The following is a 27,862-nucleotide window of genomic DNA, read 5'->3' on the forward strand; positions in this document are numbered from 1 at the left end:
ACACCAAAGATCCTGCGAGTTTATGGGCCTTAGTGATCTTAGCCTTCCAAGATGAGGATACAGCTGAATCAATGTCTAAATCATTATAAAAAAAAAAAAATGTTTTTTTTTTTTCAAATGCAGATTGTAATATAGTAAAATAATTTTTTTTTGTCATATGCAGCTGGGACAAGAAGTGTGTGTAAAGGCTGCTGTAGGATTATGGCAAGCAGAAGGTAACGTATACGTTGTCAAAAAAATACATATAAACTTTAATTTTTTTTCCTGTATTTTCTGTATTTAGACATTTGAATATAAATAGCATATACTTTTTTTTTTTTTTTTTTTTTTTTAAACATAAACTTTATTTTTTTTCTGTATTCAGGCAAACACATTGGTATAAAGATTAATAGTTACTTTCTATCAGTCAGTAGAAGCACAATGCATATCTGTCTTTCTCTTACTTAAAGATGAACTTACTGTAAATAAACCACCCAGTTCACTCATTGTGAAAACTATATTGAATTCAGCTAATGAGGTTTCACCTCTGTATTTGTATTGATTTGCTGACCCAACTGAAATTAGGTTTGCAGATGGGAGACAGGGAGGTTATTTAGATCAGCTGTTGCCAACCAGTGGTCTGTAGGCACTGATTGTCCACCAGAAAATTGTAGTGGTCCCCAGGGGTTCTGCCCCAAATAAACATTGTGACGGATGTATACTGCCCAATGTTGTTTCCAGTGTTGTTATTAATGTGCACAGTTAATACTGTTAGCGTGCATTGATACCCGATGCCTCCTCTGAAGTTCTGGATCCTGTAAATTCAGAGGGAGGCGCTGGGAGTAGTGCAGAGAGCAGGGGTTGAAGAAGAAGGAGACTTCCAACGGCAGAAAAAAAGCAAAGAAAAAAGGAAGGACTGTAAAGGTTGCCACTAATAACCCTTAAAAAAAGGAAAATGAGTACTGGCATTATCGGTATACAATTATACAAAGTTTATTTATAATCTAAACATCATAAAAAAAAAAGCTGTATTCATCTTTCAAGGATGTTATACGATTACCAAATGACACAACACTGCAAATAATCCAGATCAATCTAGTCCAGAAGTGTAAACAGCATAACTAGCTAGATATATACAACATGTCACAGACAAGTTATACGGAGTCAGGTGATATGGAGAATCCAATGTTTAGTCTTGATCTCTATACATTTTGTCAAACATGGCTTTTTCAGGAGTCACAAAGAGTAATAAAGAAAGAAGGGGGCTCAGAGATGCTCAGTCCAAAAAGAGGACAATGCAACACTAATGGGCCAATAAGAAGTGTATTATGAAATCTAAATGGACAGCTGATATTGTACAATATAATAAACCACTGGGCCTAAAAAACTTCTACAAATATATAAGGCCGCTCCAGATGACGTCAGTGTGGCGAAACGCGTCATCATGTCACTTCCTGTTTCCGTCCGTGGAACGCAGGAAGAGTCCCGGACGCTACAAACAGTCTGAACAACGCTGGTTTTATCTTGTTTAATGTAAGTGAGATATATATTTAATAAAGCAATACTTTTTTGAGCATACTACGCTATAGGTACTCTATTTTCATACTCCTGAGGAAACATCACCCGAATTTGGTCATGGAGAGAGGAACAGCCCACGGGATAATACCAATACTCAAAGGCTATTTACCCCTACCTAGGGGACCTTCCTCTGGTGAGTGTTCACCCTTGGGGGGAGACACGACTGCACTGCCACACATCGGGTGCTGTGTTCCGGAACTGTGGGTTTCTCAAGTGTGCCATAATAGGACTGATTGCACTTACCTGGCCCAAGGCACCCAGTTACCATTCAATGGACTGGCACTATTTGCACCACCTCTAACATACAGCCACTGGGGATTCCCCGTGGACAATCATTATTGGTTAATAGGGATTGGTCATATGCATTTTGCACTTATCATTGTTTGCACAAATATTTGCACTTATGCACTTTTGTAGTTTGCAGGGATTTGCACTTCCTATGGTTTGAAGCATTTATGGTTTCATTCACTGTATGTATAGTTTGTATGTGATGCTTATGTTGCCATAAATATTCTTACCACATACCTTTTTACCACACATACACCTTTGTATTTAGTGGCCCAGTTCACTCACCTTCCAGGCGGGACATCTAGGTTGTCACAGCATCATTTGATTTACATTGTTATTTCATATCACCAGGCAGTGCCATTTTTTGCACTTGCACTATAGCACTTTTTCAATACATGGACACCACTTTTTAGTGGCCGTCTAGAGTGAGGGCAGCAGCCTTATTTTACATTTTTATTCATATTTATTAGTTGTCACACAGGTTGGTCCATAGAGCGGGGCACCCCCACACTTTTCGTCAAATATATAAAATTGCATACCAATAACTGTGTATCTTAGCCACTAGGCAAAAATACATAATCTTGAATATTATAATTATTTTTTTATAGTATATAATAATGAAAAACTTCTTTACAGAATATTTTTTTTGTTTTTCTATCACCAACATTATATAGCCTATTATGCCTATTAACAACCTTTTCTTTATACAGTATATCTGCCCAGCCAGTCTCTTCTGCTTATTTAGGACTTGTACTTGAAAACATAATCCCACTCCTTATCCATACTCTATTAATAACTTTCTTGTTCTGTCTTTTTCTTGTGATAAATTTAATCATCATAGGAATAACTAATGACTGGTCCTTTTGCTAACATTTCTATTATCTTAAAGAGAAATATCTTTGTCAGTCTCCATTCACACTAATACGACTTGTCAGGCAACTTGTCAGCCTGACAAGTCGCGGTCCGTCGCGGTCTGTTGTGTGGTACAGGAACCGTTCTAATAGGAGCGACACAAGTCGCTCCGACTTAGAAAAAGGGTCCTGTACTACTTCGGGGCGACCTGGAGCGACTTGCATAGACATTCATTCTGTGAAGTCCGTGCAAGTCGTGCCGAAGTCGCGCTACACGCGACTTCACAGGTCGCCCCCGAAGTTGTGCCGCTTCAGTGTGAATGCGGTGTTATGCTAAAAATTACAATTAGAAATGTTTACAAATGGAAATCTACAAAGAGATACTATAGATAATTGCCGGCTTTTTATTTTTTTGCTCACCTTATTTTAATTCCCTCCCATTCTCCTCACGGTGGCCATTTTCTCTAAGGGCAGAATCCATCTCCCTTTACTTTCCAACTCTGCATCAACGTGGAACATGTGACAGGTTTGTATCCTGGAACGTGCGACAGTGCACATCATCTGAGGAAAGGCACTAGTGATGTAATCTTCCCAGTATGCATCTGTTATGGTCAAAGTTACATCACCAGTGCCTCAACCAGGAAGTAGAAAAAATAAATGTAAGTAAAATCAAAAAAATCTTAGTTTACCAAATAAATGTAAGATGATTTCGTACCAGCATACAGGGCTGACTTCTGACATGTATTTTAGCAAAAGAGAGGAAAGTCCACTTTTATATTACTAACCTCATGTGAAAACCTCACCTCCTTTCTCTGTTACTGACTGGATATTTCTTCTCTCTCTTCTAGTAATCTGCCAAAAATAGTGCCCAAACATAAATCTAATATGCATACACACAGGCCTCTAGGCATACATCATAACACACGCCTGTTTTTGTGGCTCCTGGGTGCTCCAGCTGCTGCATAATTTTGCCTATAGGAATGAATTGCAAAACAAGGTGTAGGCCGACGAGTATACATGTTTTCTGAACACACAAGTTTCGTGCTTGTGAAAATACGTCCATGTGCGTGCAATTTTAATTCATTTCTAGAGGCAGAATTACACAGCAGCTGGGGCATCCAGACTTCACAGGTACAGTCATATATTCTTGCAAATACATCTGTGTGCATGAATCCTTTAAGCATGGCTTTGCCAGGGGAAATCATATACTGTATACAGCTTCCCATGTGTTTGTTCCAAAAACCTGCATCAAAATAGCAACAACATAATAAAAAAACAACATAGTTACATCTATGGTTGGTGCTGTGTAAATTCTGCTGCTCCTTATAGGAGTAACCTATTTTCATATCTTGAATGTAGAGATTTTACCTTACTTACTGTTGTCATGACATGTGGCAGAAAGGGAGGGTATAGCTCCCCAAATGTGACAGCACTACAAAAATAATAATTTTCCAGCTGTAGTGTGTCCATTTTTGTGAAGAAAACCAAAAGAAGGGGACTCCTATACTGCTATTAGCACTTGTAAATTAGGACCACTGCAAAAAAACAAAACAAAAAAAAACCTTTCCCCTGTAAGACAAATGCATAATGTGCTAGTACTGTATGAATCGCCTACTAGCACATTATGCAAGACTTACCTTAAACTGAAGCCCTCACCACTGACAGTGCTTCCATCTTCACCCTGTCTTCCTTCCGGGGTCGTGGCCTCCGACTACATGAGTGGCTGGGGCCGAGATGACATCACGCAGGGCAGCCCTCATTTACGGCACGAACTCTGAAGGTCTGGCATGGTATGGCGGACCATCAGAGAGCATGGGCTGGTGATGTCACCGGCTGCATGCAGTGTGAATATCTCCTAAACTGTGCTAGTTTAGGAGATATTCACTATACCTACAGGTAAGCCACGCTAGTACAATGTACACTAGTACAGTGATGGCATACGGGGTGAGGGGATTTACTAAACTGGAGTACTCAGAATCTGGTGCAGTTGTGCATGGTAGCCACTCAGCTTCTAACATCAGGTTGTTCAACTAGGCTTTGACAATAAGGCTCGGTTCACACTCCTTAGGATCCAACTAGTGAGACCTAGAGTCCCAGGATATGTGAAATGCCAATGAGTCACTGCGACTTCAGAAAAGGTTCCTGCATTACTTTGATCCGACTTTGACACAGCTTTAATACCAGAGAGTGGAAGAGTCTTATCAAAGTCAGACTCCAAATTTGCACTGAAAAATGACACAACTTTGGAGTTGGCTAGTGTGAACCGAGCCTTAAACCTGGTAACTGATTGGTTTCTATGCACAGCTGCACTAGATTTTGCCCACTCCAGTTTTAGTAAATCCCCCCATGATATATTATATAATATTATTATATATATTTTCATAACCATGCCTATTCATGGGCAAAAAATAAAAAAATTGGTAGGAGATTGCAACTAGTTTATTTAGATTAGTCCAAGGCACCTAGAGTTAAATAACACATATCCATACTAGATTTTCCCATTTTTATCCAGTTATTTTGTTGTGGTTTGTTTGGTACGGGCTCTGAAAAAATTCAACTGCAAGCTCATCTTATTTATTTTTTTCCCAATTCCAGAACAAGAGAAAACAATCTGCGTTAACGAAGACTGCAAGAGTTTGATTTTTATAGATAAACATGACACAGAAACAAAGGTAAAGCTATGCTTCAATACATGATACATTGCAGCTGCTGCAACATTTGGCAGGATAGATAGGGCATGCCATCCTTACTGCACCACGGTAGGCCTTTGCAATTTTTGGGGGTTTTGGAAGTTTCTAAAAAATTCCTGATGGAATACAGAACACCTCTTCCTTATATTTTAGAAATTTGGAGAGTTGTTTTCTAGTCCAGCAGGAAGAACTAGGCAGGGCTGACAACAATGTGGGGTTTAATGCAACAAAGGCTGACACGTTGGCAGATTTACTAAAGGACGATTCACTTTGATTATCTAATCATGTCAAAAAAATCTCTGTTTATTGTGTTAACTTTCTCGAATCCTATAGTATGTCAGCCTCACTGTATTGTTAGCTATTAGTGCCGGTTCAGACTATAGCGATGTCAGACATGGCATGTGATTCGCACAGATTGTACGGCTGAATTCTTATCACATTCGGACCAAAGTCGTGCAGGACCAAAGTCCGCACCAGAATCGGCCGCCTGTCCTTTTTCATTTGATGCTATCAGATCCGATTCTCCAGACGGATGGAAAATACGGTTTCCACCCGTCTGGATTTCATGGACAGGATCGGATTGGATAGCAGCAGGTGTCAGGGGACATGTCACCACTGACATCCGCCGCTCCATAGGGATGCATGGAGCATCCGATCAGGTCCGCCTGAAAAACTGACAAGCGGACCTGATCAGAAAGCCCGTGTGAAAGGGGCCTAATTATTTCCAGAACAGGAAAAGATGGTAAAATTCTCTGGAGAAATAGATAAGCACAAAGACACATATTTAGTACTGTAAGGAATGGTCACAATAACTGACAATGTTTTTATTGTTGTCTGCATCTTCTTGTTCCAGTGACAACCATGCACCCCTTTTTAATCTAAGAGTGTCAGAGAGATAGGATGTTAGGGAAAATGAAATTTTAAGTCTTACCTACTCTACTGTTAATTTTAAATACATTTTATGAGCTAAATTTAATGACTCTTAAGAGCTAACATTCTTGGTAAAGCATAACTCCAATCCAATCTTTTATTTTTATTTTTTTAAGTGGAAGTTCATACTAACTATACTTAAATCTGCTCTCATCCCCATTCTAAGCCTATTCTAACTACCCTGTAATGCATCTTATGAGCTGACAGTATTGTTAAAGCATAACTCCAACAAATCTTTTTTTAAAGTGGATGTTCAGTCAAATCCTAACTATACTTAAATTTGCTCCTACCTGAATTCTAAGGCTATTCTAACTACCTTGTAGAAGGAAAGATGTCTATACTTACATAGTATGAAGGCGCTTCGGTCCGGTCACATGATCTTTCCAGTGGCCAGCTTCCGTGAAGAGGCGCGATCGTCCACAATGGCTGAAGAGCCTATGCAGTGACCTCACCCATAGGCCCACTATGGGGCATCTGTTGTCAGCTGTCTTTCTTCTACACTGAAGGTGGCGCTGGAAGCCAATCATGTGACAGGACTGGACGCCCTCAGAATAGATAAGTATCGACATCTTTCCTTTTACAGGGTAGTTAGAATAGCCTTAGAATTCAGGTGTGAGCAAATTTAAGTAAAGGTAGGATTTGACTGAGCTTCCACCATGGCAGACAGACTTCTAGTTTCAGTGGGCTGCTAGGGGGGCACTGATGAGCGCTGTGGAAGTCTACTGCGGTGTTTCTCAACTCCGGTCCTCAGGGCACACTAACAGGCCGGATTTTAAGTATTACCTTAGCGAGATGCAGACTAGAATACTGCAATCACTGAGCAGCAAATTATATCACCTCTGATGTATTTCAGTTTTCTTGCAAACCTGGCCTGTTAGTGTGCCCTTAGGACCAGAATTGAGAAACACTGATCTACTGACAAGTCCTCTTACTCTCAAACAGAAAGCCTGTACAGAGGTATGGGCTGAAAGCGGAAGGACATGCAGGTGCCTGACATTGCACCCGTGATCTATGGATCAAAGGTGCAATGCTGATCATGCGTTTTCTGCAAAAATATGTGAATTTATTATTATATTTCTGTAAAGGTGAACTTAGCCTTTAAAGCAGGAATCCTCAAACTACGGCCCTCCAGCTGTTGCGGAACTACATATCCCATGAGGCATTGTAAAACTTTGACATTCACAGCTATGACTAGGCATGATGGGAACTGTAGTTCCTAAACAACTGGAGGGCCATAGTTTGAAGACCCCTGCTTTAAAGTGACAGTTCTTTTTCAACAAGATTTTCCAAAAATTCCCCTATGCAATTCCTTACCCTCTGAACAGTACATACCAACACTCCTCCTGGCTCCTCAATCTACCTCCATCCCTGCAGGACGACCTGGAGTGAACAATTGAGCTAAGCTCAGCAGAAGAAGAAGAGACCACACTGTGCATACACACAATTTGATCAGCCCAATGTGTCCGCTACTAAGCTCGGCTGCAATAGGGAAGAACACACCGCACACGTACACAGTATTTCATAAGGTTAACAAAAGTGAGGCCCAGAGGGATTTTGAGGGGTGTAGGCCAGAAAATTGTTCAAACCAGTGTATAAAAATAGTAAACTGCTTTATTCATCATACTATATATAAAAATAGACATTATTTGGATAAAAAAGGTGTACTAGCACCCCATTATACATCACACTATTACAACAAGGGTATGTAATAGGCATCAAACACTGTCAAGTTGCTTATTAACAGGTTTCGTGAAACAAGGAGTCAAAGCAAATTTAATCAGGAGTCAAAGCAAATTTCCAGCTGATAGCCAACATCTGCAAATGAACCACATCATTAGAATAAACAATATTCAAACAAAAAAACTCAAGAAAAGGCATAAAGGTTTTGGTTTGGCTAATGTATCAAAAACATTTGTAGATAAGTGGTTTATACTTACACAACAAATTTGATATCAAAAGCATCACTAATTTTCTAAAAATCAGAACAATAAAGTTCTCTCCTATACAGGCACATGCAGTGGATTTGCATCGACTGGGGCCATTCCACCCGGGAGCTGAGGGCGGGGTGAACCACCAGGGGGAGGACCCAAAAGAGGGACGGGGAAGCCAGAAATGATCAAAATGAGAAAGGAAACAGCCTATAATATAAATTAAAAAAAGAATAAAAGAGACCTCATTAAGATCTCTTTAATAATAAAATGTGCTGTATAGAAAATATACAGATAATGGGGTAACAGTTTTGTGTGGACACAGAGACTGTGGATGTGAAAGAGATGAACCCAAATATAAAAAAAGTGATAGGAGAGGGCATAAAGTCCCACAATGAGCTCAACAAGTCTGAGCAGCCCAGGAGGGCCGCTAGGGGGCACATAATTGTAATATTCTGAAGGACGGAGGTGCATTGTGGTGCTAGCGGGTTTTGTGGAGAGGCCCCAGAATATCTGCATGTATAATGGTAGAATGTGCACCATTTAACACAGAAGGAATGGTAGTATGTACTATTCAGAAGCTATGGATTTACATAAGTGGATTTATGCATGGTGATCATATCCCCCTTAGGTGGATTCTTGGAAAAGTCTGCTGAAAGTGAACTTACCCTTTAAATAATAAAGTATTGTACTGAAAGCAGGTGTAGCACTAGGTAGGTGCTAGAGAGTGAGAATAGTTGTTGGCTCTGTCTGCCTATCAGAGGAGCAGCAGGTAAATTCTATATTGCTATATTGCACCCTGCTTAACAGGGAGCAGGATCTGTGAGTTAGGTCTGCTCAATGTGCTCAGTGTGTGATTCATGTGGTCTGGGGGAGTGTCCCCACTGGCCCAATAGGGAGGTACATTGGACAGTGGAGGAAACCTAGCAAATGAGTACACAGGCTTTGATACAACCCCAGTGATTGGCACAGACTGGTTGTCTCAGTGCATTGTGGGGTGAAATATAAAAGCCAAGAGCACATGTGCTTGGCATCTTTGGCTGGTGAGCAGAGTCCCGGAAGGAGGGTGGCGGCTGCCTCCTCTTCTGCAGTGGATGTTGTACGGTCACAGCCAGTCGGCCTGGTGAGCCAGATGTGAGGAGCTGAACCCAGGTACAGCAGAGCTGACTAGGAGGAGTTGAGACACTGGAGAACCTGAAAGCAGCATCATGAGTACAGGGGATCGTGTCTAAGGATCTGACCAGGAAGGGGGCCAATTCGGAGTAGAGTAGTCAGAAGACAGGTGTCAGCTGGTGGATAGAAAGGGGGTGCTAGGCGAGTACCCTGAAGATAAGAGCTTAAAGAACTTTACCTCAGATTCATCTAGTGGCAGGATGAAGCTGCGGCCTTGCCGTATTCTCAGATAGAAGTCCTCAGCATTGTGAAAAGTTCAAGTTTTGGTGTATCCCACTCTTCCCTTCTCCCATCCCCATATAAATAAAACAACAAAACCAACAAAACCAACAACCCCTAGACTGTTCAATGACTGAGCTGGAAAGTAAAGTGTTAAGATTCTGCATGCAGTTGCTATCGGTAACCCAGGGGGACCTGAAAGGTGAGAAATCCAGCAGCCCTCAAGGGGGCAGTGCTACACAGGTACTACAGTCTTGAGAGGAGTAGGACAGGGTGTAATGTTTTTCTGGATTGCTAAGAGAAGTTTGGGTCTTGTGGGAGTTCTCCTTTAGCCTTTTCTATCTCTATCTAATGATAGAAAAGCTATCTGAATTATTTGTAGCTTTATACCGTGGGACAGCTATCCTAATTTACTTACATGACCAATATAGTTTACTTTTAACTAATAGAAAGACTTGCAAGAAAGTAATTTGTATCTATTTTGCGTTGTTTCAGGAATACCATTTTACTTTTGATAGCGTCTTCAATTTTAACATGGGACAGGTAAGCCCTAATATTATGTGTATTAAATTAAAGCGGAACTGCAGTGCATCTGAGCATCACAAACAAAAAACGCTATTTAATTCATTTTTAAATATCAAAAGCATTCCCCCCCCCATCCATCCATGTCTTCATGCTTTATTTTGCTGAGAAATCATTTTGAAAAACACCCCCAACACCCCCAGCATTTCCGGCCATGGCCATCTAAATCTTAATTTTCCAGGAATCCATTTGCCCTTATCTCAGTCATGCAGGCAAGAGGGTGTGCTTAGCTGAGAAAAACTCTCCTCCCCTCCTGAAGACTCCTGGGATGTATGACATGATTTGCTTAAGCATGGAAACAAGGAAGTTACTGAAGAAATTGAAAAAATAAAGGATAATACAAGCAAATTTGATATACTTTCCTATCCATTTACTAATGCTAGCAAAATAAGGATTAAAAATGGTCAATGTTGATTGAGGGAGTGAAGTTCCACTTTAAATAGTCAGTCAGAGTTACCAGTTGGCAGATTTCAAGTGTAACTAAACATAAAAAACAGGGCAAAAAAAAAAAAAAAAAAACATAGTAGCAAGCTTATTCCTCATGTAGCAAAAAGTTTTCTGCATGTTTTTGCTTTGCACCTACATTCACACCTAGGCATTGCTTTTTTCCTGACAGACTCCATGGCAGCATACGTTTGGGTAGCCCTGCCTCCACTCCTACCCTATAGGACCCCACTCCCATAAATCCTTGCTCCCTTTCAGCATCCGTGTTCTTTTTTTGTCCTTCTCCATGCACCTGTTTGGTGCTGATTTCCTACATTTTTTATTGGTTATTTTTGAAAGAAGACCGAGACGCAGGGACAGTGAAGTCAGCAAGATTTGAGTCCCCGATAAGCCCTTGCTGCTGCAGGGTATGGGGTGGGCAAATTGAAGAGGAGCCCAAGATGCCTGACTAAGCAGGCCGTATGGCATGGCCGATTAGCCCTGCTGCTGCGGGTGGCCGTTTATATTGCCCCAACGATGGAGTCTGTGTCCTGGCTGCTGACTGCTATCTTTCCCTGGTGTCTAGTGGTAAGCACCCTGGAGAGGCAAGTACCTTTATTGTTATTATTCTCCTTGTTATTACCTGGTGGTGTAGTGGTACAGTCGCCCTGGTGGTCTAGTGTGCGGCTGTACTCCTCTGGTAGGCTTCCTGGTGGTCCGGGAGGTTCTCTGAACGCCGTGGAACGCTATGCGTTCCATCCTCGGTGTCTCTCGGCCGCTCTGCGCATGCGCGCCGACCGGCCGGGAACGAGGCTTTATTCGCGCATGCGCAGTTGACGCGGCCGTGACGTCACGGCCGGCGCCAATTTTAAAGAGCTGTCAGTCCCACAATCGGTGGGACTGACTGTAGAATCGGCGTTCCCACATCCATTGGGCTTATTTCCAGGTATGTGGATCTGCACCAAGGGGGGGCCTTGCTATATATATATACATTGCCTTATACTGATTTTTTGCGCTATACTGCACCAATCTCTTTCAGTGTGTCTGCTGTGTGTCAAATGGACACTTCACCGCTCCCCTGCGACCAGCCCTCTCTGAGGTAAGCTCAGGGCTGGAATGGGGGGGAGCAGAACGTTTGTCAGTCGATTCTGTATTCCCAATATGTTTTCCTTTGCAGCTCCTCCTCTAGGTCCGAACAACCTCAGGGCACGCGGGAAGATCGCCATGCTAAAGCGCAGCATCATCGTTCTTCCTCCAGACATGGCTCAACTAAGTTTAGATACCGTAGTAAAGACCGTTCACCTCCTAGGTCTTCACGCCAAGCCAGCGGAACAAAGTGCTGGGGCTGTGGTATCCGATTACTGGACGGAAAATCGCTATGCGACTCCTGTTATTCCCGGGCAGCGGGTGAAAGAGGAAGTTCTGACCAGCATCTTGAATCTATGGTCAAACGCATAGTAAAAGACTCCCTGGCTGATCTTAATAAGCAACAGTCTCCAACGCCAGATCCATCTGCCTCTCCTGTTAGAGAGTCCACTGGCGGACGGGCCCTGGAATCGTCTGAGCCTAGCCATCCCTCCGTGTTTGAGTCTGACAGCGATTCGGGTCAAGACGAGCCTAGCTTGGGATTTTCATTCAATCTGGTTCCACCATTAGTAAAGGCCGTCAGAGAAACCTTAAATAGGGAAGACCCAGCGGTCTCCGCCCCAAAGCAGAGAAAATATTTTAAGCAGCTGAGCAAGGAGCGGCTGAATTTTCCATTTATTCCCGAATTGGGGGAAATTATAATGGAAGAATGGAGCAAGGTGGAGAGAAAGAACTCCATGGTTTCAAAATTGGCTAAACTCTATCCATTCAAAGAAGAGGAAGTCAAACACCTGGAATCTCCTCCGCTTGTGGATGCGGCTGTTATGAGGCTAGTAAAACATGTCACTTTGCCTCTTAAGGATACAGTTTCCTTTAAGGATCCCCTTGACAGAAAAATTGACACGGATCTGAAGCGTGTCTATCTTTCAGTGGGTGCTGCTTGCAAGCCGGCCCTAGCCTTGGCATCTCTGTCCAAAGCCATGGAAGTATGGGTGGACAATGTCGATGACTCCCTCAGAAGCTTCTCTGAAGATGCAGCCAAGAGCTCTCCTATCCAGGATTTGAAACTGGCATCAGCCTTCCTGGGGGAGGCGTCTATTGATATGATCTGTTGATATGTTAGCTCGAGGGATGCTATCATCAGTTACGGCAAAGCGTGCACTATGGCTACGCCCTTGGTTGGCTGATCCTGCTTCTAAGCAGGTGTGGTGCCGCATTCCCTTTGAGGGTTCTTCCCTCTTTGGGAATAAGTTGGATAGCGCCATCTCTAAGGCTACTGGTGGTAAGTCGGGCTTCCTTCCCCAGGATAGGCGTCTTCTTGGTCAGAAGGGAGGCACGTAGTTATAGTCCAGGAAGGGAATTTGGAAGAAATTGTAAGTCCAGGCAGTCTTCCTTTCGGAAAGGCCCCAAGAGCAATCCGTCTGGGGATAGAGATACGACGAAGTCCTTTTGAGATTGGGCCCGCTCAGGCCAGTCAGGTGGGAGGTCGTCTCTTTCACTTTCGGCAGGTCTGGGCGGCCTCAATCCGAGATACTTGGGTCGTCAACTCGGTCTCTGCAGGTCATTCTTGGACCTTCACCAGTATTCCCGGAGACAGATTTTTTCCTACCTCCCTTCCTCGGTCAGGTGACAAAAGAGAGATTCTCTTGTCTTACGTAGACTCGCTAGTCACTCAAGGAGCAGTGGTTCCAGTGCCAGAATCCGAAAGAAGACTCAGAGTGTACTCTCCTCTGTTCATGGTGCGCAAGAAGAGCGGCGCCTGGAGACCAGTGATAGATCTGACGCACTTGAATGGCTTCATCGAAGGAGAAAAATTCAAGATGGAGACTCTATTCTCCATTCAGCAAGCCGTTCAACCGGGAGATTGGATGGTCTCAGTAGACCTGAAGGATGCATACTTCCACGTGCCAGTGGCAACGGAGTTTCAGCAATATCTAAGATTCTCAGTCGGCCAACGTCATCTGCAATTTGTATGTCTCCCCTTCGGGCTTTCCACGTCGCCTCGTACCTTTTCGAAGGTCTTGTTAGCGGTGGTAGCCTTGATAAGACTGAGAGAGGTCCGTCTTTATCATTATCTGGACGACCTACTTCTTCTGGCCCAAGACAAATCTGTCATCCTGGAACATCTAGCTCTGGTCATCTCGTCTCTAGAGAGGTTCGGCTGGATCCTGAACAGAGAAAAGAGCCATCTGATTCCCACTCAGTCCCTGGTCTTTTTGGGCGCGCTGTTCAACACCAAGAACAGTACCATCTCTCTGCCAGAAGAAAAGATTCCGGTAATCAGGGACAGAGTGTCTCTGGCTTTGTCGGCATCCCGTCTCACAGCAAAACAATGCCTAAGAGTAATTGGCACCATGGTGTCAACAGCCCCTATGGTGAAGTGGGCTCTCTGGAGGATGAGGCCTTTTCAGAGGGGTTTTCTTCAGCAATGGAACGGAGTCAGCAATTCTCAGTGAATAGTGATAACCGCAACCATGAAGAGCTGGCTTCCTTGGTGGCTACAGCTGAAGAATTTGCGCAATTGTCACTCCATAGCCCCCATATCTTGGGTGACAGTGACATCAGACGCCAGCAACACTGGCTGGGGCGGTCATTGCGGAACAGAGATGGCACAAGGGAAATGGGACTTTTGGTCTCGCCAGACGGTGTCCAACATCTTGGAACTACGAGAGGCCTTTCAAGTGTTACTAGCCTTCGGCCACCTCATTCGGGGCACCTCAGTCATGCTGAGGTTAGACAACACGACTGCAGTAGCCTATGTGAGGAGACAAGGTGAAACTCGCAGTGCATCCCTGCTTCGGGAAGTAGAGCCAATAATGACCTGGGCTCAGAGAAATCTGGTCAATCTGTCGGCAGTTTACATACCAGGGGCTCAGGAAAGGTAGCAAGATGTGGGGCCAGGGTTGGGATTTTAAGGGTACCGTTATATAACTAATAAGAGAGATGTATCTACAAAAATATCTAAAAAGTATATAATTTTATTAATCACATAGAGTGAAAAGAATACAGATACAAATACAAAGACATTACTGTTACAAGATAACATGAAACATCATCATGGTAACAACATAATTGATAAAATATCGTCAGAGATAATTTCCTTGAAATTGTGGACAGGACTAGTCAGAGGTCACAGTCAGTCTGGAGGTGCCAGGACTGGTGTGTGTCCCTCTAGTCAGTCCGATTACCACTACCCGACATGTTTCGCGGTAATACCGCTTCTTCAGGGGTACAAGGGATGTAACTTGATAAAAAGCCACTAAAAAATGACAAAAATAGATACATGATTATCATACATATATGAGCGTATATACATATACATGTTCGTTTTGCTGTTTCGAATATCAGTGTGTGTCAAGTATGGAGCAATTGGCGATAAGCCCCTCCTACTTCTGACACTGGTACGTCATTTATTCGATCACATGGTAGACATTTTACTTACATGAGTATACAAGAAGAATGATCTACACTGGCATGTAGGCCAAGGCATATATATGATACTTCCAGTGGTGGAACTGATGGTTCATGGCAAACGGAGCATAGGCGTCGGTCATCAAAAATTGTCCCCCGGGCGGGCAAGGATGACCAAATGGCAAAAAAGCCTAGACAGTGGAAGATATAGAGAATGCTGGTATATAGAATATTGTATTCGTTCAAAGGCTGCAGAAATATATACTGCAGACTATATTGGTCACATTATTCAAATCATTGAATATAAGTAGAGATTGGTATTGAAAAATCTACAGATATATGTTGAAGCGCCTCCAATCTTTAAGAAAAGGAGGGGAGGAAGGGAAATGCCAGCTAGTGTGCAGACGATGGAGCTCCGACACATGGATCACTAAATGGTAATAACGCTTCAGCCTTTTTATCATCTACTATTCTCTTACCCTGCACATTCTGAATATAGCCACGTACCCTCCCTCTTGGAGATTATGTATGGGCAGTAAGCTGTACCTACATAGCATTCTGTGACTATGTATAGATTCAGAGCATGTTTAGAACTAGCCTGCCCAAGCCCTTTTGTTTATTTGCTATTTTTTCTTTTTGAACATATTACAGAGCGGTACCAGCTGATCTGGAGACTGAAATTTGATGTCTCGCTTGATGTGCGATATCATTTCTGTGCTCCTCTGATCGTATGTTTTTTCCACCCTTTCTCCATCGTCTGACCATCACACAAGCCCTGGCATAGAGTTTGGTAGGTTATTATTTCCATATACTTCTATTGATGTCATTCTTGGTGAGCATTTCCCTTCCTCCCCTCCTTTTCTTAAAGATTGGAGGCGCTTCAACATATATCTGTAGATTTTTCAATACCAATCTCTACTTATATTCAATGATTTGAATAATGTGACCAATATAGTCTGCAGTATATATTTCTGCAGCCTTTGAAGGAATACAATATTCTATATACCAGCATTCTCTATATCTTCCACTGTCTAGGCTTTTTTGCCATTTGGTCATCCTTGCCCGCCCGGGGGACAATTTTTGATGACCGACGCCTATGCTCCGTTTGCCATGAACCATCAGTTCCACCACTGGAAGTATCATATATATGCCTTGGCCTACATGCCAGTGTAGATCATTCTTCTTGTATACTCATGTAAGTAAAATGTCTACCATGTGATCGAATAAATGATGTACCAGTGTCAGAAGTAGGAGGGGCTTATCGCCAATTGCTCCATACTTGACACACACTGATATTCGAAACAGCAAAACGAACATGTATATGTATATACGCTCATATATGTATGATAATCATGTATCTATTTTTGTCATTTTTTAGTGGCTTTTTATCAAGTTACATCCCTTGTACCCCTGAAGAAGCGGTATTACCGCGAAACATGTCGGGTAGTGGTAATCGGACTGACTAGAGGGACACACACCAGTCCTGGCACCTCCAGACTGACTGTGACCTCTGACTAGTCCTGTCCACAATTTCAAGGAAATTATCTCTGACGATATTTTATCAATTATGTTGTTACCATGATGATGTTTCATGTTATCTTGTAACAGTAATGTCTTTGTATTTGTATCTGTATTCTTTTCACTCTATGTGATTAATAAAATTATATACTTTTTAGATATTTTTGTAGATACATCTCTCTTATTAGTTATATAACGGTACCCTTAAAATCCCAACCCTGGCCCCACATCTTGCTACCTTTCCGAATTCGACTAGGGATGAGGTACCTCAATACCTAATATTAAATCTAATGGGCTAATTTCTGCTATACCAGGGGCTCAGAACACACAGGCGGATTTCCTCTCGAGAACACAACTCAACAACAACGAGTGGTCTCTCCACGAGGATGTGTTCAACTGGATCCTGTCCTTGGGGTTCATCCCAGAAGTAGATCTATTTGCCTCCTTCAACAGGAAGTTGCAGAAGTTTTACTCGAGGAACAGAGATCCCAGAGCATTCGGGGTGGATGCCCTGACGGATTGCTGGAGGTTTCACAAGGCTTATGCCTTTCCCCCAGTGCCAGTCATCTTTTAGTTCCTGCGGAGAGTCAAGAGTGAAGTCAGTCAAAGTGGTTGCAGTAATTCCGTTCTGGCCCAACAGACCGTGGTTTCCCCTACTGTTCCAGCTGAGCTACCGCGACCCAGTCCCTCTTCCTCTCAGGGCGGATCTGCTGTCCCAGGGCTCCATCCTTCACCCATGACCAGCCCGTCTGCACCTTCGGGTCTGGTTTTTGAAAGGGGAAGGCTGGAAGCGTTAGGATGTCAGGAAGTAGCCATACCAACTTTTTTGAGTGCTAGAAGACAAAGCACGAATAAAACCTATGAAAGGATTTGGGCTAGGTTTACTTCTTTCCTAGAGTCCAAGGGAAAGTCCTGGTCATCTCCTTCCGTGCAAGATATTCTGTCTTTCCTCCAGTCAGGATTGGAGTTGCCTCTTTCAGTGAGTGCCTTGCGAGTACAAGTTTCAGCCATATCCGCCTTCACAGGCATTTCCTGGGCTGCACATCCTTTGATCAAGCAATTCTTCAAGTGGGCAGTAAGGCTGAGGCCACAGAAGAAGCTGAGATTCCCCAAGTGGGACATGCCTTTGGTCCTTGATTTCTTATCCTCAGTTGGCTCAAGTCTTGAAGATCCTATATCCGTGAAACATCTCACCCTCAAGACGGTCTTTCTGGTGGCCATCACATGTGCAAAGATGGTGTCAGAGATCCAAAGTCTGGGAAGTAAGGAACCTTTTCTGACTTTCTTCCCGGATAGAGTTGTCCTCATTCCAATGCTGGGAGCAAGGCCTAAAGTCACGTCGGTCTTTCATGAGAACCAAGAAATTGTTCTCCCTACTTTCAATTCATCGGCCGAAACTCCGGAAGTCCATCCTCTGGATGTGGGCAACACGCTCAGACAGTAATTGGAAGCTACAGCCTCTTTCCGGAAGACAGATTATCTCTTTGTCCTATTGTCTGGGAAGAACAAAGGTATGCGTGCCTCTTCAAGATCAATTGCCTCCTGGATAGTAGAGGCGATTCAGTGGGCTTATAGAGAGAAGGGCTTGGTTCCTCCTAAAGCGGTGACTGCGCATTCTACTCGTGGTGTCGCTACTTCATGGCTAGCTTCAAGACATGTCGCTCCGGATGTGGTCTGCAGAGCAGCGTCTTGGTCGTCCATTCATACATTTATGTCACATTATTGTGTTGAGCCAGCGGCTCTTCCTTCTGTTGGTTTTGGTGCTCAAGTGTTATCTGTTGCAGGTGTTAATTAAAATTTATCAGCATCTGCCCACCCAATTGTGTTTTGGCGAGTTATTTCCCAAACGTTTGCTGCCATGGAGTCTGTCAGGAAAACGGAAAATTTATATCAAATACTTACCGTAATTTTCCTTTCCTGATGGACTCCATGGCAGCAGGAGTCCCCTCCCAGTTCCTGAGTAGGCTAGTTACAGAACACGGATGCTGAAAGGGAGCAAGGATTTATGGGAGTGGGGTCCTATAGGGTAGGAGTGGAGGCGGGGCTACTCAAACGTATGCTGCCATGGAGTCCATCAGGAAAGGAAAATTACGGTAAGTATTTGATATAAATTTTCCGTTTTACAGGCGTTTTTTTCGGGCAATTTACAGGCATTTTTTGCAGCATTTTTGTGCAGACGTTTTTAGGTTAACAAGTGACCAATGAAAGAAGATAAAAATGCCTGTAATCTGCCAAAAAAAGAAGTTCATGTACTTTATTTAATGACCGGCGTTTTCCTAAGGCGACAAAACACTCAGTTTTGAATATGGGCCATTGAAATGAATGGGATTTGTCTTGTTGGGCGTATTTAGAGCTGAGACATAGAGCAGAAAAAATACACCACGCTATAACTGGATAAGTGAGAAGCTTCACAGACCATTTGGAAAAGTTACGCTGTTTTAAAGTACACCTATTACAAATGTGAGCGATTCAGATTGAGTATATGAAGAAAAAACACATATGCATTGGTTACCTTTAGTGAAAGATGCATGGCAAAATGATTAATGGATTTAAATATACAGTATATACAGCTGATGTTATACACAAATCATAACTTTTCTCATAAAATCCGAGCATAGGCCTACCCTTGCCACCTCCTAAAGACTCGCACACACTGAACGAAAATCAGACGGAATATCGTCCGATTTTTGTAGCTCTTGCTCAGCGGTCATAACCGTTTTTATTTGACAGTGCATAATGTTGCATGAAATTTCTCGTCCGATCTCTTTTTTTTTGGGACGTATGATCATAGAGTGTGATGCTAGTACATAAACGTGTGACCCCGAGGCATTTCAACATTGGTGTATAGACTTTATATATCCCCTGTACACTGTAACAGTATGTGTGGATAGAGATAGATGGATAGAGATAGATAGATAGATAGATAGATAGATAGATAGATAGATAGATAGATAGATAGATAGATAGATAGATAGATAGATAGATAGATAGATAGATAGATAGATAGATAGATAGATAGATAGATAGATAGATAGATAGATAGATAGATAGATAGATAGATAGATAGATAGATAGATAGATAGATAGATAGATAGATAGATAGAGAGAACTCAGTTCATATTAGTGCAACAAATATAGATACAAATTATCCATTTGTGTTTTTTATTGATAAACTTCCGGGTCGTCAGCAACTTCCGATTATGCGTGGTCTTTCGTATACGATTTTTCACGGACGTATTGCATACACATTAAACCAATATTGGTAGTGCCGAGGACGGACGATGAAAATTTTGGTGTTTGTCCCTCCGTTTTTTTTTTCGTTGAGAATGTCGGAATCGACTGCACACACTAGCCGAAAAACGTATGATCTTTCCTCGGAAGAAGATTTTCGGCCGATTTTCTACTAGTGTGTACCCCACTTAAGTTTCCCTATTGGTCCTTACTGTTTCTGATAGAGAACCAATGGGCAGGCTTGTGAGTTGGGATAGGGTCAGCTAAGCTTGCCTTCTTAGTGAAAAATTGAAATTTCCTATGAGTTGCCAATGTTTGTGAATGCACTGATCACTTTGAAATGCAGTTTTCACGAAAGGTAACTTCTGTGTTCTGTAACTTTTTACCAAGTGCTTGGTTTGAATTGCCAAGGCTTGTGATGGGGGTCACTGTGAAGTTCATTTGAAGTTACCCTCAAAATGAACTTTTCACGGTCCGCTCGCTTTAATTTACCTGAAAAACAATTGGATAATTAAAATGTTTTTTTTTTATTCACTTACCTTTTAAAGAAAATATACTTACCTTCCTTCCTCTTCCTCCCTCTGCGGCCGCGGCCCGTGCCATCACTTCCTCCATGCATTGACTCCTGGGAGATGAACGTCATCGATCCCAGGAGTCAATGCACCTGCACCGGCCCTGCTCGTTACTTCCAGTGCAGGCGCGTCATTCCCTGCTGACGTGCCTGCGCCGGAAGTGACTAACAGGGCAGGTGCAGGGCATTCTGGGACGCCAACGTCACCGAAGAGGACGCCGAAGAGGACGCTCCGGCTTCAGCTGCCCACTCCTGAGATGGCAGCGCTGGACAAGACATTTTCAAGGTAAGTATTTCTTCTAAGAGGAAAGTGAAACAAGGGGCAGTTCAGAGGCTATCGTTGCTTAAATGCACTAGCCCTGACTGTCCCGGGGGTATTTTTAGCTACAAAAAATATTCAGGGCGGAACTCCGCTTTAACTCTATTAATGCTAATCTGTTTGTTGTAGGATAAGGTGTTCTCAGAGCTCATTCAATCCATGCTGAACACTGTTACTTCTGGATACAATGTATCTGTTCTTCTGTATGGTTCCCGGAGTTGTAGCATCCAATTTCTGCATGGTGAAGATGGAAATCAGTTTGGATTAGTATATCAGGTAAGAGTGATTAATTATATCTTGTTAACATCTGTTTTTCTATATCTTCACTTTACTCCATTTTACATTTAGTTACCTTCTGGTGAAATAAAAAGAAGGGTGTCTAAATTTTTAGATATTATTTTAGTAAATGGGGGATAGAAGTAAAATAGTCAGGGCCCAACAACTAGCACAAGTACGCAAAGCCCAAAAATAGAAAATCACAATCAGTGATTATCTCTTTTCTGATCTGACAATAGTGAGCAGAAAGCTGAATATTTACTATTATTGGCCGCACTTCACATTGTATACTGCTTCCAGGTGCCCATTGACTGTAGAGCATAGTTAGCTATGCAGGGGCAATTTAACTACCCTACATGCAGAGGTGCAGATAACACTATGCAGTTCCCACACAGTAAATTCAGCATAAACAAAGGTACTAAATAAAATGTTCAGCCTCTTTAAAGTCTCTTACAGACTTTGAGACAGAGGCGTAACTAGAACCTGCAAGCCTGGGACTCTTCCCACTGATCCTGGGGCCCTTTACTCTCATTGCAGGGTCCTTTATTTTGGTCCCGCAGTGGGACCCTTACACAAATTCTGCAGTGGGCCCCCTTCCTGCCATCTTTGGGCCTCCCCACGGTGGTGGAAGGCCAGGGCCCAGTTGCAAGTGTGACCTTTGTGATCATGGAAGTTCACCCACTGGTGTCAGTAGTTTTTTTTTTTTTTGCTATTTTAATTGTATTATTTTTTATCATTTTATTTAATTTTTTTACAATGTCACTGACTATGACTCTGTCCATTCAGAAAAGGAAGGAGCTGGTAAATTACATATTTACCGACCCTTTCCTGGTTTTGTATTGTGACACATCCCCTGCAGCAGGAGAGGGATGGAAGCACAGTGGTTGGCAGCACAGTAGGGGGGGGGGGGACCAGGGGAGCACACAGGGGCCCAGAGACAGCAGAACACATGTGAACTGGATTGGAGGAGTGATGGGGGCAGCATACAGAGGAACCAATCTCCTCCATTTTCCTCCTGCAGCTACAGGAGGAAAAAGGAGGACAGGGATTTCTCTACATGCTGCCCCCTGCCGCCCCTCCTATTAAGGTGTACAGGGGAGCCGCACAGGCCCCCTGGAGCATGGGGCCCAGTTGCAATTGCAACCCCTGTAGTTACGCCCCTGCTTTGAGGCCCCTGTCTGCTATGTCACAGACAGCACCCACATGGGTTCTGCAGCAGGGACATAGAAGGACCCCTGTCAGACTGCAACCTCTTCCTTCTTCTGAAACAACTACACCCATAGCCTAATTTGGCTGGCTTGTTTTAGTCTTTACCCTTTGCCAAAACTAGTTACCAAATGCCATCTGTAACATATTGTACACTGTTTCCTAGTGTCATCAGTCACATATACACTAGAGGGCCTATTTACAGTGGACAGCAGACATCGCCATGCCCTTACCGCTATATTGAAAAGTATTATTCTTCCACACCACGGACTGCATTTTATGGCCCGTTCAAAAAATGCAGGTCACAGTGTGGAGCCCGCTGTATATCACAGAGGCACTCTTCCCAACTTTTTTTTTTCCTGTGTTTTATAAATGTGCTCCAACAATACTTAGAAAGGAGATGGCTGCTTCCTAACAGGAGCCTAATTTGGCTCTGAGTATTTTTCCACAGACAAGCAACGGCAAGAGGAATGCAGAGGCTGACACACTGTCGCTCCCCCTGCATTCCTCTTCCTTTTCTTGTCTGTGGAAAGTGCTCAGAACCAAGATCAGCTGCAGTTGTGAAGCAGCTATCTCCTTTCTAGCTGCTGTCGGAGTGGCCACAGGGGAAACACGTGTAGGGCAGATGAGGCCACAAGCCTGGTACACACAATAAGATTATCAGCTGAATAATAATCCATTTTTTGCTGCATGCTAATCTCATATTGAAAATGAAGAGGTTACTCAACGTACAAAAATTCCCATATGACAGAATACAACTTCAGAAGTGATGTAATGTGTTGAATTGCTTTGTAATGTATTCTTTCATTTTTGAGCATGCGTAGCCTTGCTCTTACAATTTTCTTTTGGATGAAAACTGTACTAATTAAGCGAAAATCAGACGTTGTGTTCAATTACAACATTTTTTTTAAAGCATGCACCTTCAGGTTTTGTCATCCAAAAAGTCAAAATTGGCTGTGGAAAGCACTATACTAATGATTAGATAATCGGGCGATTGTTCGTCGTACGCAATGTTACTTATGATTTTCTTATCATGTGTACAGGCCTTTAGAATACACCTAGCAACATGGTAGTACAATAGAAAAAAATGTAATGACAGATCTTCTCTAAAGGCCATGCTAAAACTAGATAAACATGAATTATAGCATTGCTTTAAACATACCTCGTATACATCAGTTCCGTGTGCCAGAGGCCTTATAGTGGTTGTGTTGAAATACAGTGGTGACGATCTTAAAACATTTATAGCAATCGGTTGTTTTGCAACAAGTACTTCCCCTTACTGGACTGAGGTTAGTTTCTTGCATTAAAAAAAGACTTATCTTTTGATGAGTAATAACTTTTTATTCTCCTTTTCAGATACTAGAACAAGTTTTTCAAGGAGTTCATTCAATCAGCAATGAGGAATTTCTGATTACAGCAGCATTTATGCAGGCACGTATCACTGGTAGCTGTGGTAAAAAATCCATTATACCCACAAAATGTGTAATCAGTAGAAGTTATGCAATACATATATTAATATATAAGCTTGTAAAGAGCACTTGTGTGCTGTAACCCATAGTAGCTGATCATAGGCCATGATTACTCTGAACATCCCATAGCTGACTTTTTGTGGCAACTGAGTTATTGATTTCAAGGACTTTTAATGTTGCAACCCCTGCCTTTTGGCTCGTTGTTAGGTAAAAGATACCTAACTTCCAAATAAAACATGAAAATTCCTTCATTACATGTCTCCACCCTTGTTAAAATAATGTAATTGAGGAGCAGATCCTTAGGATCTGCATTGCCTGGTATAAACATATAACAAAGATGTATAACATCCTATACAAACTACCAAGGTCAGTGGAGTGACTACAGGACACAACAGTAAGACCATTCCATCTAGTAATCTGTTAGTGCCAATATGGGTCACAGCATGGGTTAATGCTTTTGGGTCCCTTAGTTTAAGTGGTAAGGTAAGTTATATGGGGGTGTGATGCGCTTCAGGGTTATTGTGAATATTATATAAAGTGCTTCTGTGTAACTATTCACCTCTTGAGTAGTTATATAAAATTAGTTCATCTAAAGTGCTAATACATATGTTTCATTCCAAAATAAATACATAAATTCATCGCTACTATAAATAAATATAAAGTGCTGGTGTTGGTATCCCTTTCAAGTATTGTTATTACCAAAAAGTGAATAAGTGCTTCTTATAAACAAAAAAGTGCTCTGTGCATCCAGTGCTGATATAAATATGAAAAAATATGAAAAAATATATATACTGCATATGTGCAAATCCGATAAATATAACAATAAGTGTCCAATCCAAATGATACGCCAGACAATTCCAAATTTATCTGGTTGCAAACCAGAAAGTTCTATATACAGATAAAAAAATAATAGTGATATATTCGTGCACTTTCTTTTCCTCCACCTTTAGTCTCCTTGGTGTGAACCTTGTTAAGTGATTTCACTTCTAGGTGTGCTATATTCTCACCTTAGAAAAGACAATAATACGCCTGTATTATTAAACCGGGGTTGGTGGTTGTTCCTCTCCTTCCTCTATTCCAGCGTGGTTTCTGAGAGCCACAATCTCCTCCCAGGGATCCGTTACTTCCTTCCCGATGTTGTAGTGTATATGGGGACCTTTCATAGCCTCCTTTACAATGCGACCTCTTTAGTTGTATCGCTACTCCTTGGGACTCATTAAAGCAATGGGGCCATCATTGTGTAGTATTATAGCATTTATTAAATAAAAAAATACCAGACTTACATTTAAAACAACTTTCTCCTGTATGAATTAAGCCGCCGTGGGAGCTCTGTCCCGTACCGCACGTCACTTCCGGGTTCCGGGTTCCTACGCGTTGCTTCACGGTATCACGTGACTTCCTCAGGGAATCCTGAGATCTCATTAAGGAGACAAATCCTTCTGGTCCAGAACTGGTTAAGCTGCAATATATTACATTTATGGTTTTGGGTTATGTACTGCTTTAAGTTAACTTTTGGCTACCCTGTGCTGGCTGCCTTTAGCAAGCATCATAGTTTTACAATGCTATGAAAATGCTTATGCTGTGATAATGATAATACTAGCATTTACATGCTTGTAAGGGGACTTCTAAATGGCGTGGTGTTGGGACCAACAGGACAAGTCCCCACCCTACTTCTTCTAGGATAGAACAACAACCCACTTGTTTGTAGCCCTCTACCTCTGCCATACTGTGTCCATCTCCTTGCCAGAGGCCTTCCCATGACATCCCCAGCCATTAACCCTCATATTCAAAGAAAGGAATGTCCACACAAAAGATATAGTTTCTGCACTTTACTGTTGTTCTTCAGAATATGGCATTGACTTCAGAAGATGGTATTGTATGCATATTGATTCTATTGATTTTTTTTTTAAATAAATATTCAGTTTAATCCAGATGGAAAAGCCATGGATTTACTCAATCCTCTCAATGAAGAGATGACAGCAGTTTTTGTTTCTGATCTTGGAATGTAAGTACTTGGGCATGAACACTAATATTCAACTCAATAAAGGGTCAGTCTACCGAAACCAGAAATATCGGTTTTGGTTGGATACTGGAGAGCTGGACTAAGGCCTCTTGCACATGGTACTGATGTTTGAGCCTCTGCTTTTTTTGCATGTCATTTCAGGCGTCCGTTTTGTGTGTATTCTCACATATTTAAGCGTTTGTATGCGTGTTCGCGCATTCAAGCACACAATACACTCCCATTCATAAATATTTATGCTCATATGCACACATTTGTGCAAATTTGCACGTACTGGCATAAATTATTAACCGGGAACGCAGATTTTTCTATATTTTTTTTTTTTTACTCAAGAATATGCAGCACTTGTAAACAATGGGCTGCAGTTCAGATTAGTAACTGAGATTTTTCAAGCTGCAGTGTGCAAGAGGCCTAATAGTTTGCTGTTCTTTACAGGAACTGTTGTAGTGAAAACGTATTGTTTGATCTTTGGACTGCATGCCTACCACATGTCACTCTCTCACTTTTGGACTTTAAATGTATTTATATAATGAAAAATGCAATAGATAAAAATGCTACAGGAGCAGAAATTAGTTCACCAGAGTGCAACAATCGCAAAAATCTTTCTTTTGAATAGATTGATGCTCTGTCTATGTCTTTTTAAAAGGCTATTTTTTCAGGTCAGCTGTTGTTTTTGAGTTCCCATTATTCTCCCATTTTAAATCAGCTAACCACATTGTAGGTGCATCAACAAAAAAAAAAAAAAAAAAGGCGTTCAATATCTAACCTAAAAAAACCTGAAACAGGCATGTCCTTTGTCAGCAGCTGCAAATTAGAACCCTTGCTGTATGTGATCTCCCTGCAGAGGTCCAACATGCCCCACACTAAAGCCAGCCATACATGGATCAAAATCCTGTTGGTTAAGCAGAGACCGGCCAAATTTCAGGTCATGTGTGGGCAGGCTGATTGTACCCAAGTCGATCCATCAATTGACTTAGGTACAACCATCCTGTCTGACTTTTCTACATACGGTTACTACCAGCGGCTATAGCCGCTAGCAGTAAGCATTGTATTGCGCTGGCCGGAAATGCTGCCTGCGCCGCCCGGCTGGCAGAATACAATAGCAGAGTGGAAGGCATTCCTCCATCAACACTGTGTTGATGGAAGAATACAAGTGATTTTCTTTCCTTCCATTTGTGGTGGAAGGAAAATAAACTGTTTTATCTATTGCTTGTTTAGGGTCACCATACACTATACAGTTCCATTTTACAACCTCTTTTAGATCAACCAATAACTATGTAGTACAAGGGCCTGCCTGGTTGGATAAAAATTGGTTAGATAGATTAGGTTGGTCATTATGTTATATACAATTGGTAAATCAAAAGTTCATTGTTTGGCCAGATTGTAATGTGTATATTGACCCTTGAGCCTGGTATACACTATTATTTTTTTTCTTGGGTTGAACGAAAAAAACTGTCATTTACAGAGCGGCTGTATATGATCTGACGTTAATACAGCAATCTCCTCTGCTGAGCTGTTATGTTTTGACAGGGGGACGGCCATTGACTGAGAGTGCTGATCGGGAGATGGTTGACTGCTGGTTTTCCGGCATGCACATCCAACAGAAGCTGGCTTCGGTCCAACTGGCTGGCTTACACATGGGCCCTATGTTGGCCATTTTTTATGAACCAGCCAATGTCGGCCAGGCTTTAGTCAGACCTGTGTCTCAGCAATCAGCAAAGCTCGTGCTCCCTGCAGATTGGAGAGCTCTGGCTCTGATACAGCAGGAGGTGTGTTGATTCTTTGTGGAGAAAATTGAATTTTTGACATACCATAAAATCCATTTCTCTTATGTTCATTGACAGACACAGCTCCTGATCTTCTTAACCATTGGATTATACTGCCCCCTACAGGAGAAGGACATTAGATGGAAAAAAAGTCTGGCTATGCCTATGGGCAGTCCCAGGGGGTATACTCCCTCTATCTGCTCTACGAACTCAGTTTTGTTGCAAGCAGTGTCAGAAGAATTACAACTCCACAGAGGGGTGGGTGCTGTGTCTGTCAATGAACATCAGAGAAATGGATTTTACGGTAAGTCAAAAATCCCATTTTCTCTTTCGTTCATTGACGGACAC

The 27,862-nt window shown here is 42.3% G+C and overlaps 1 protein-coding gene across 1 annotated transcript in view; it reads left to right on the plus strand.

Moving 5' to 3' along the window:
• The first annotated feature begins 5,295 nt into the window (after nucleotides 1–5,295).
• LOC309552107 (kinesin-like protein KIF13A) overlaps nucleotides 5,296–27,862 on the plus strand; it is a 116,379-nt gene continuing 93,812 nt past the window's right edge. The window contains exons 1-5 of the mRNA XM_082252888.1: nucleotides 5,296–5,368; nucleotides 10,132–10,179; nucleotides 20,907–21,053; nucleotides 23,616–23,690; nucleotides 25,651–25,733. Coding sequence (XP_082109014.1) covers nucleotides 10,171–10,179; nucleotides 20,907–21,053; nucleotides 23,616–23,690; nucleotides 25,651–25,733 — 314 coding nt within the window. The 5' untranslated portion in view covers nucleotides 5,296–5,368; nucleotides 10,132–10,170. The remainder of the gene's footprint in view (nucleotides 5,369–10,131; nucleotides 10,180–20,906; nucleotides 21,054–23,615; nucleotides 23,691–25,650; nucleotides 25,734–27,862) is intronic.

The sequence above is a fragment of the Pelophylax lessonae genome, assembly GCF_965119305.1.
Source record: "Pelophylax lessonae genome assembly, chromosome: 4".
NCBI classification, from domain to species: Eukaryota; Metazoa; Chordata; class Amphibia; order Anura; family Ranidae; genus Pelophylax; species Pelophylax lessonae.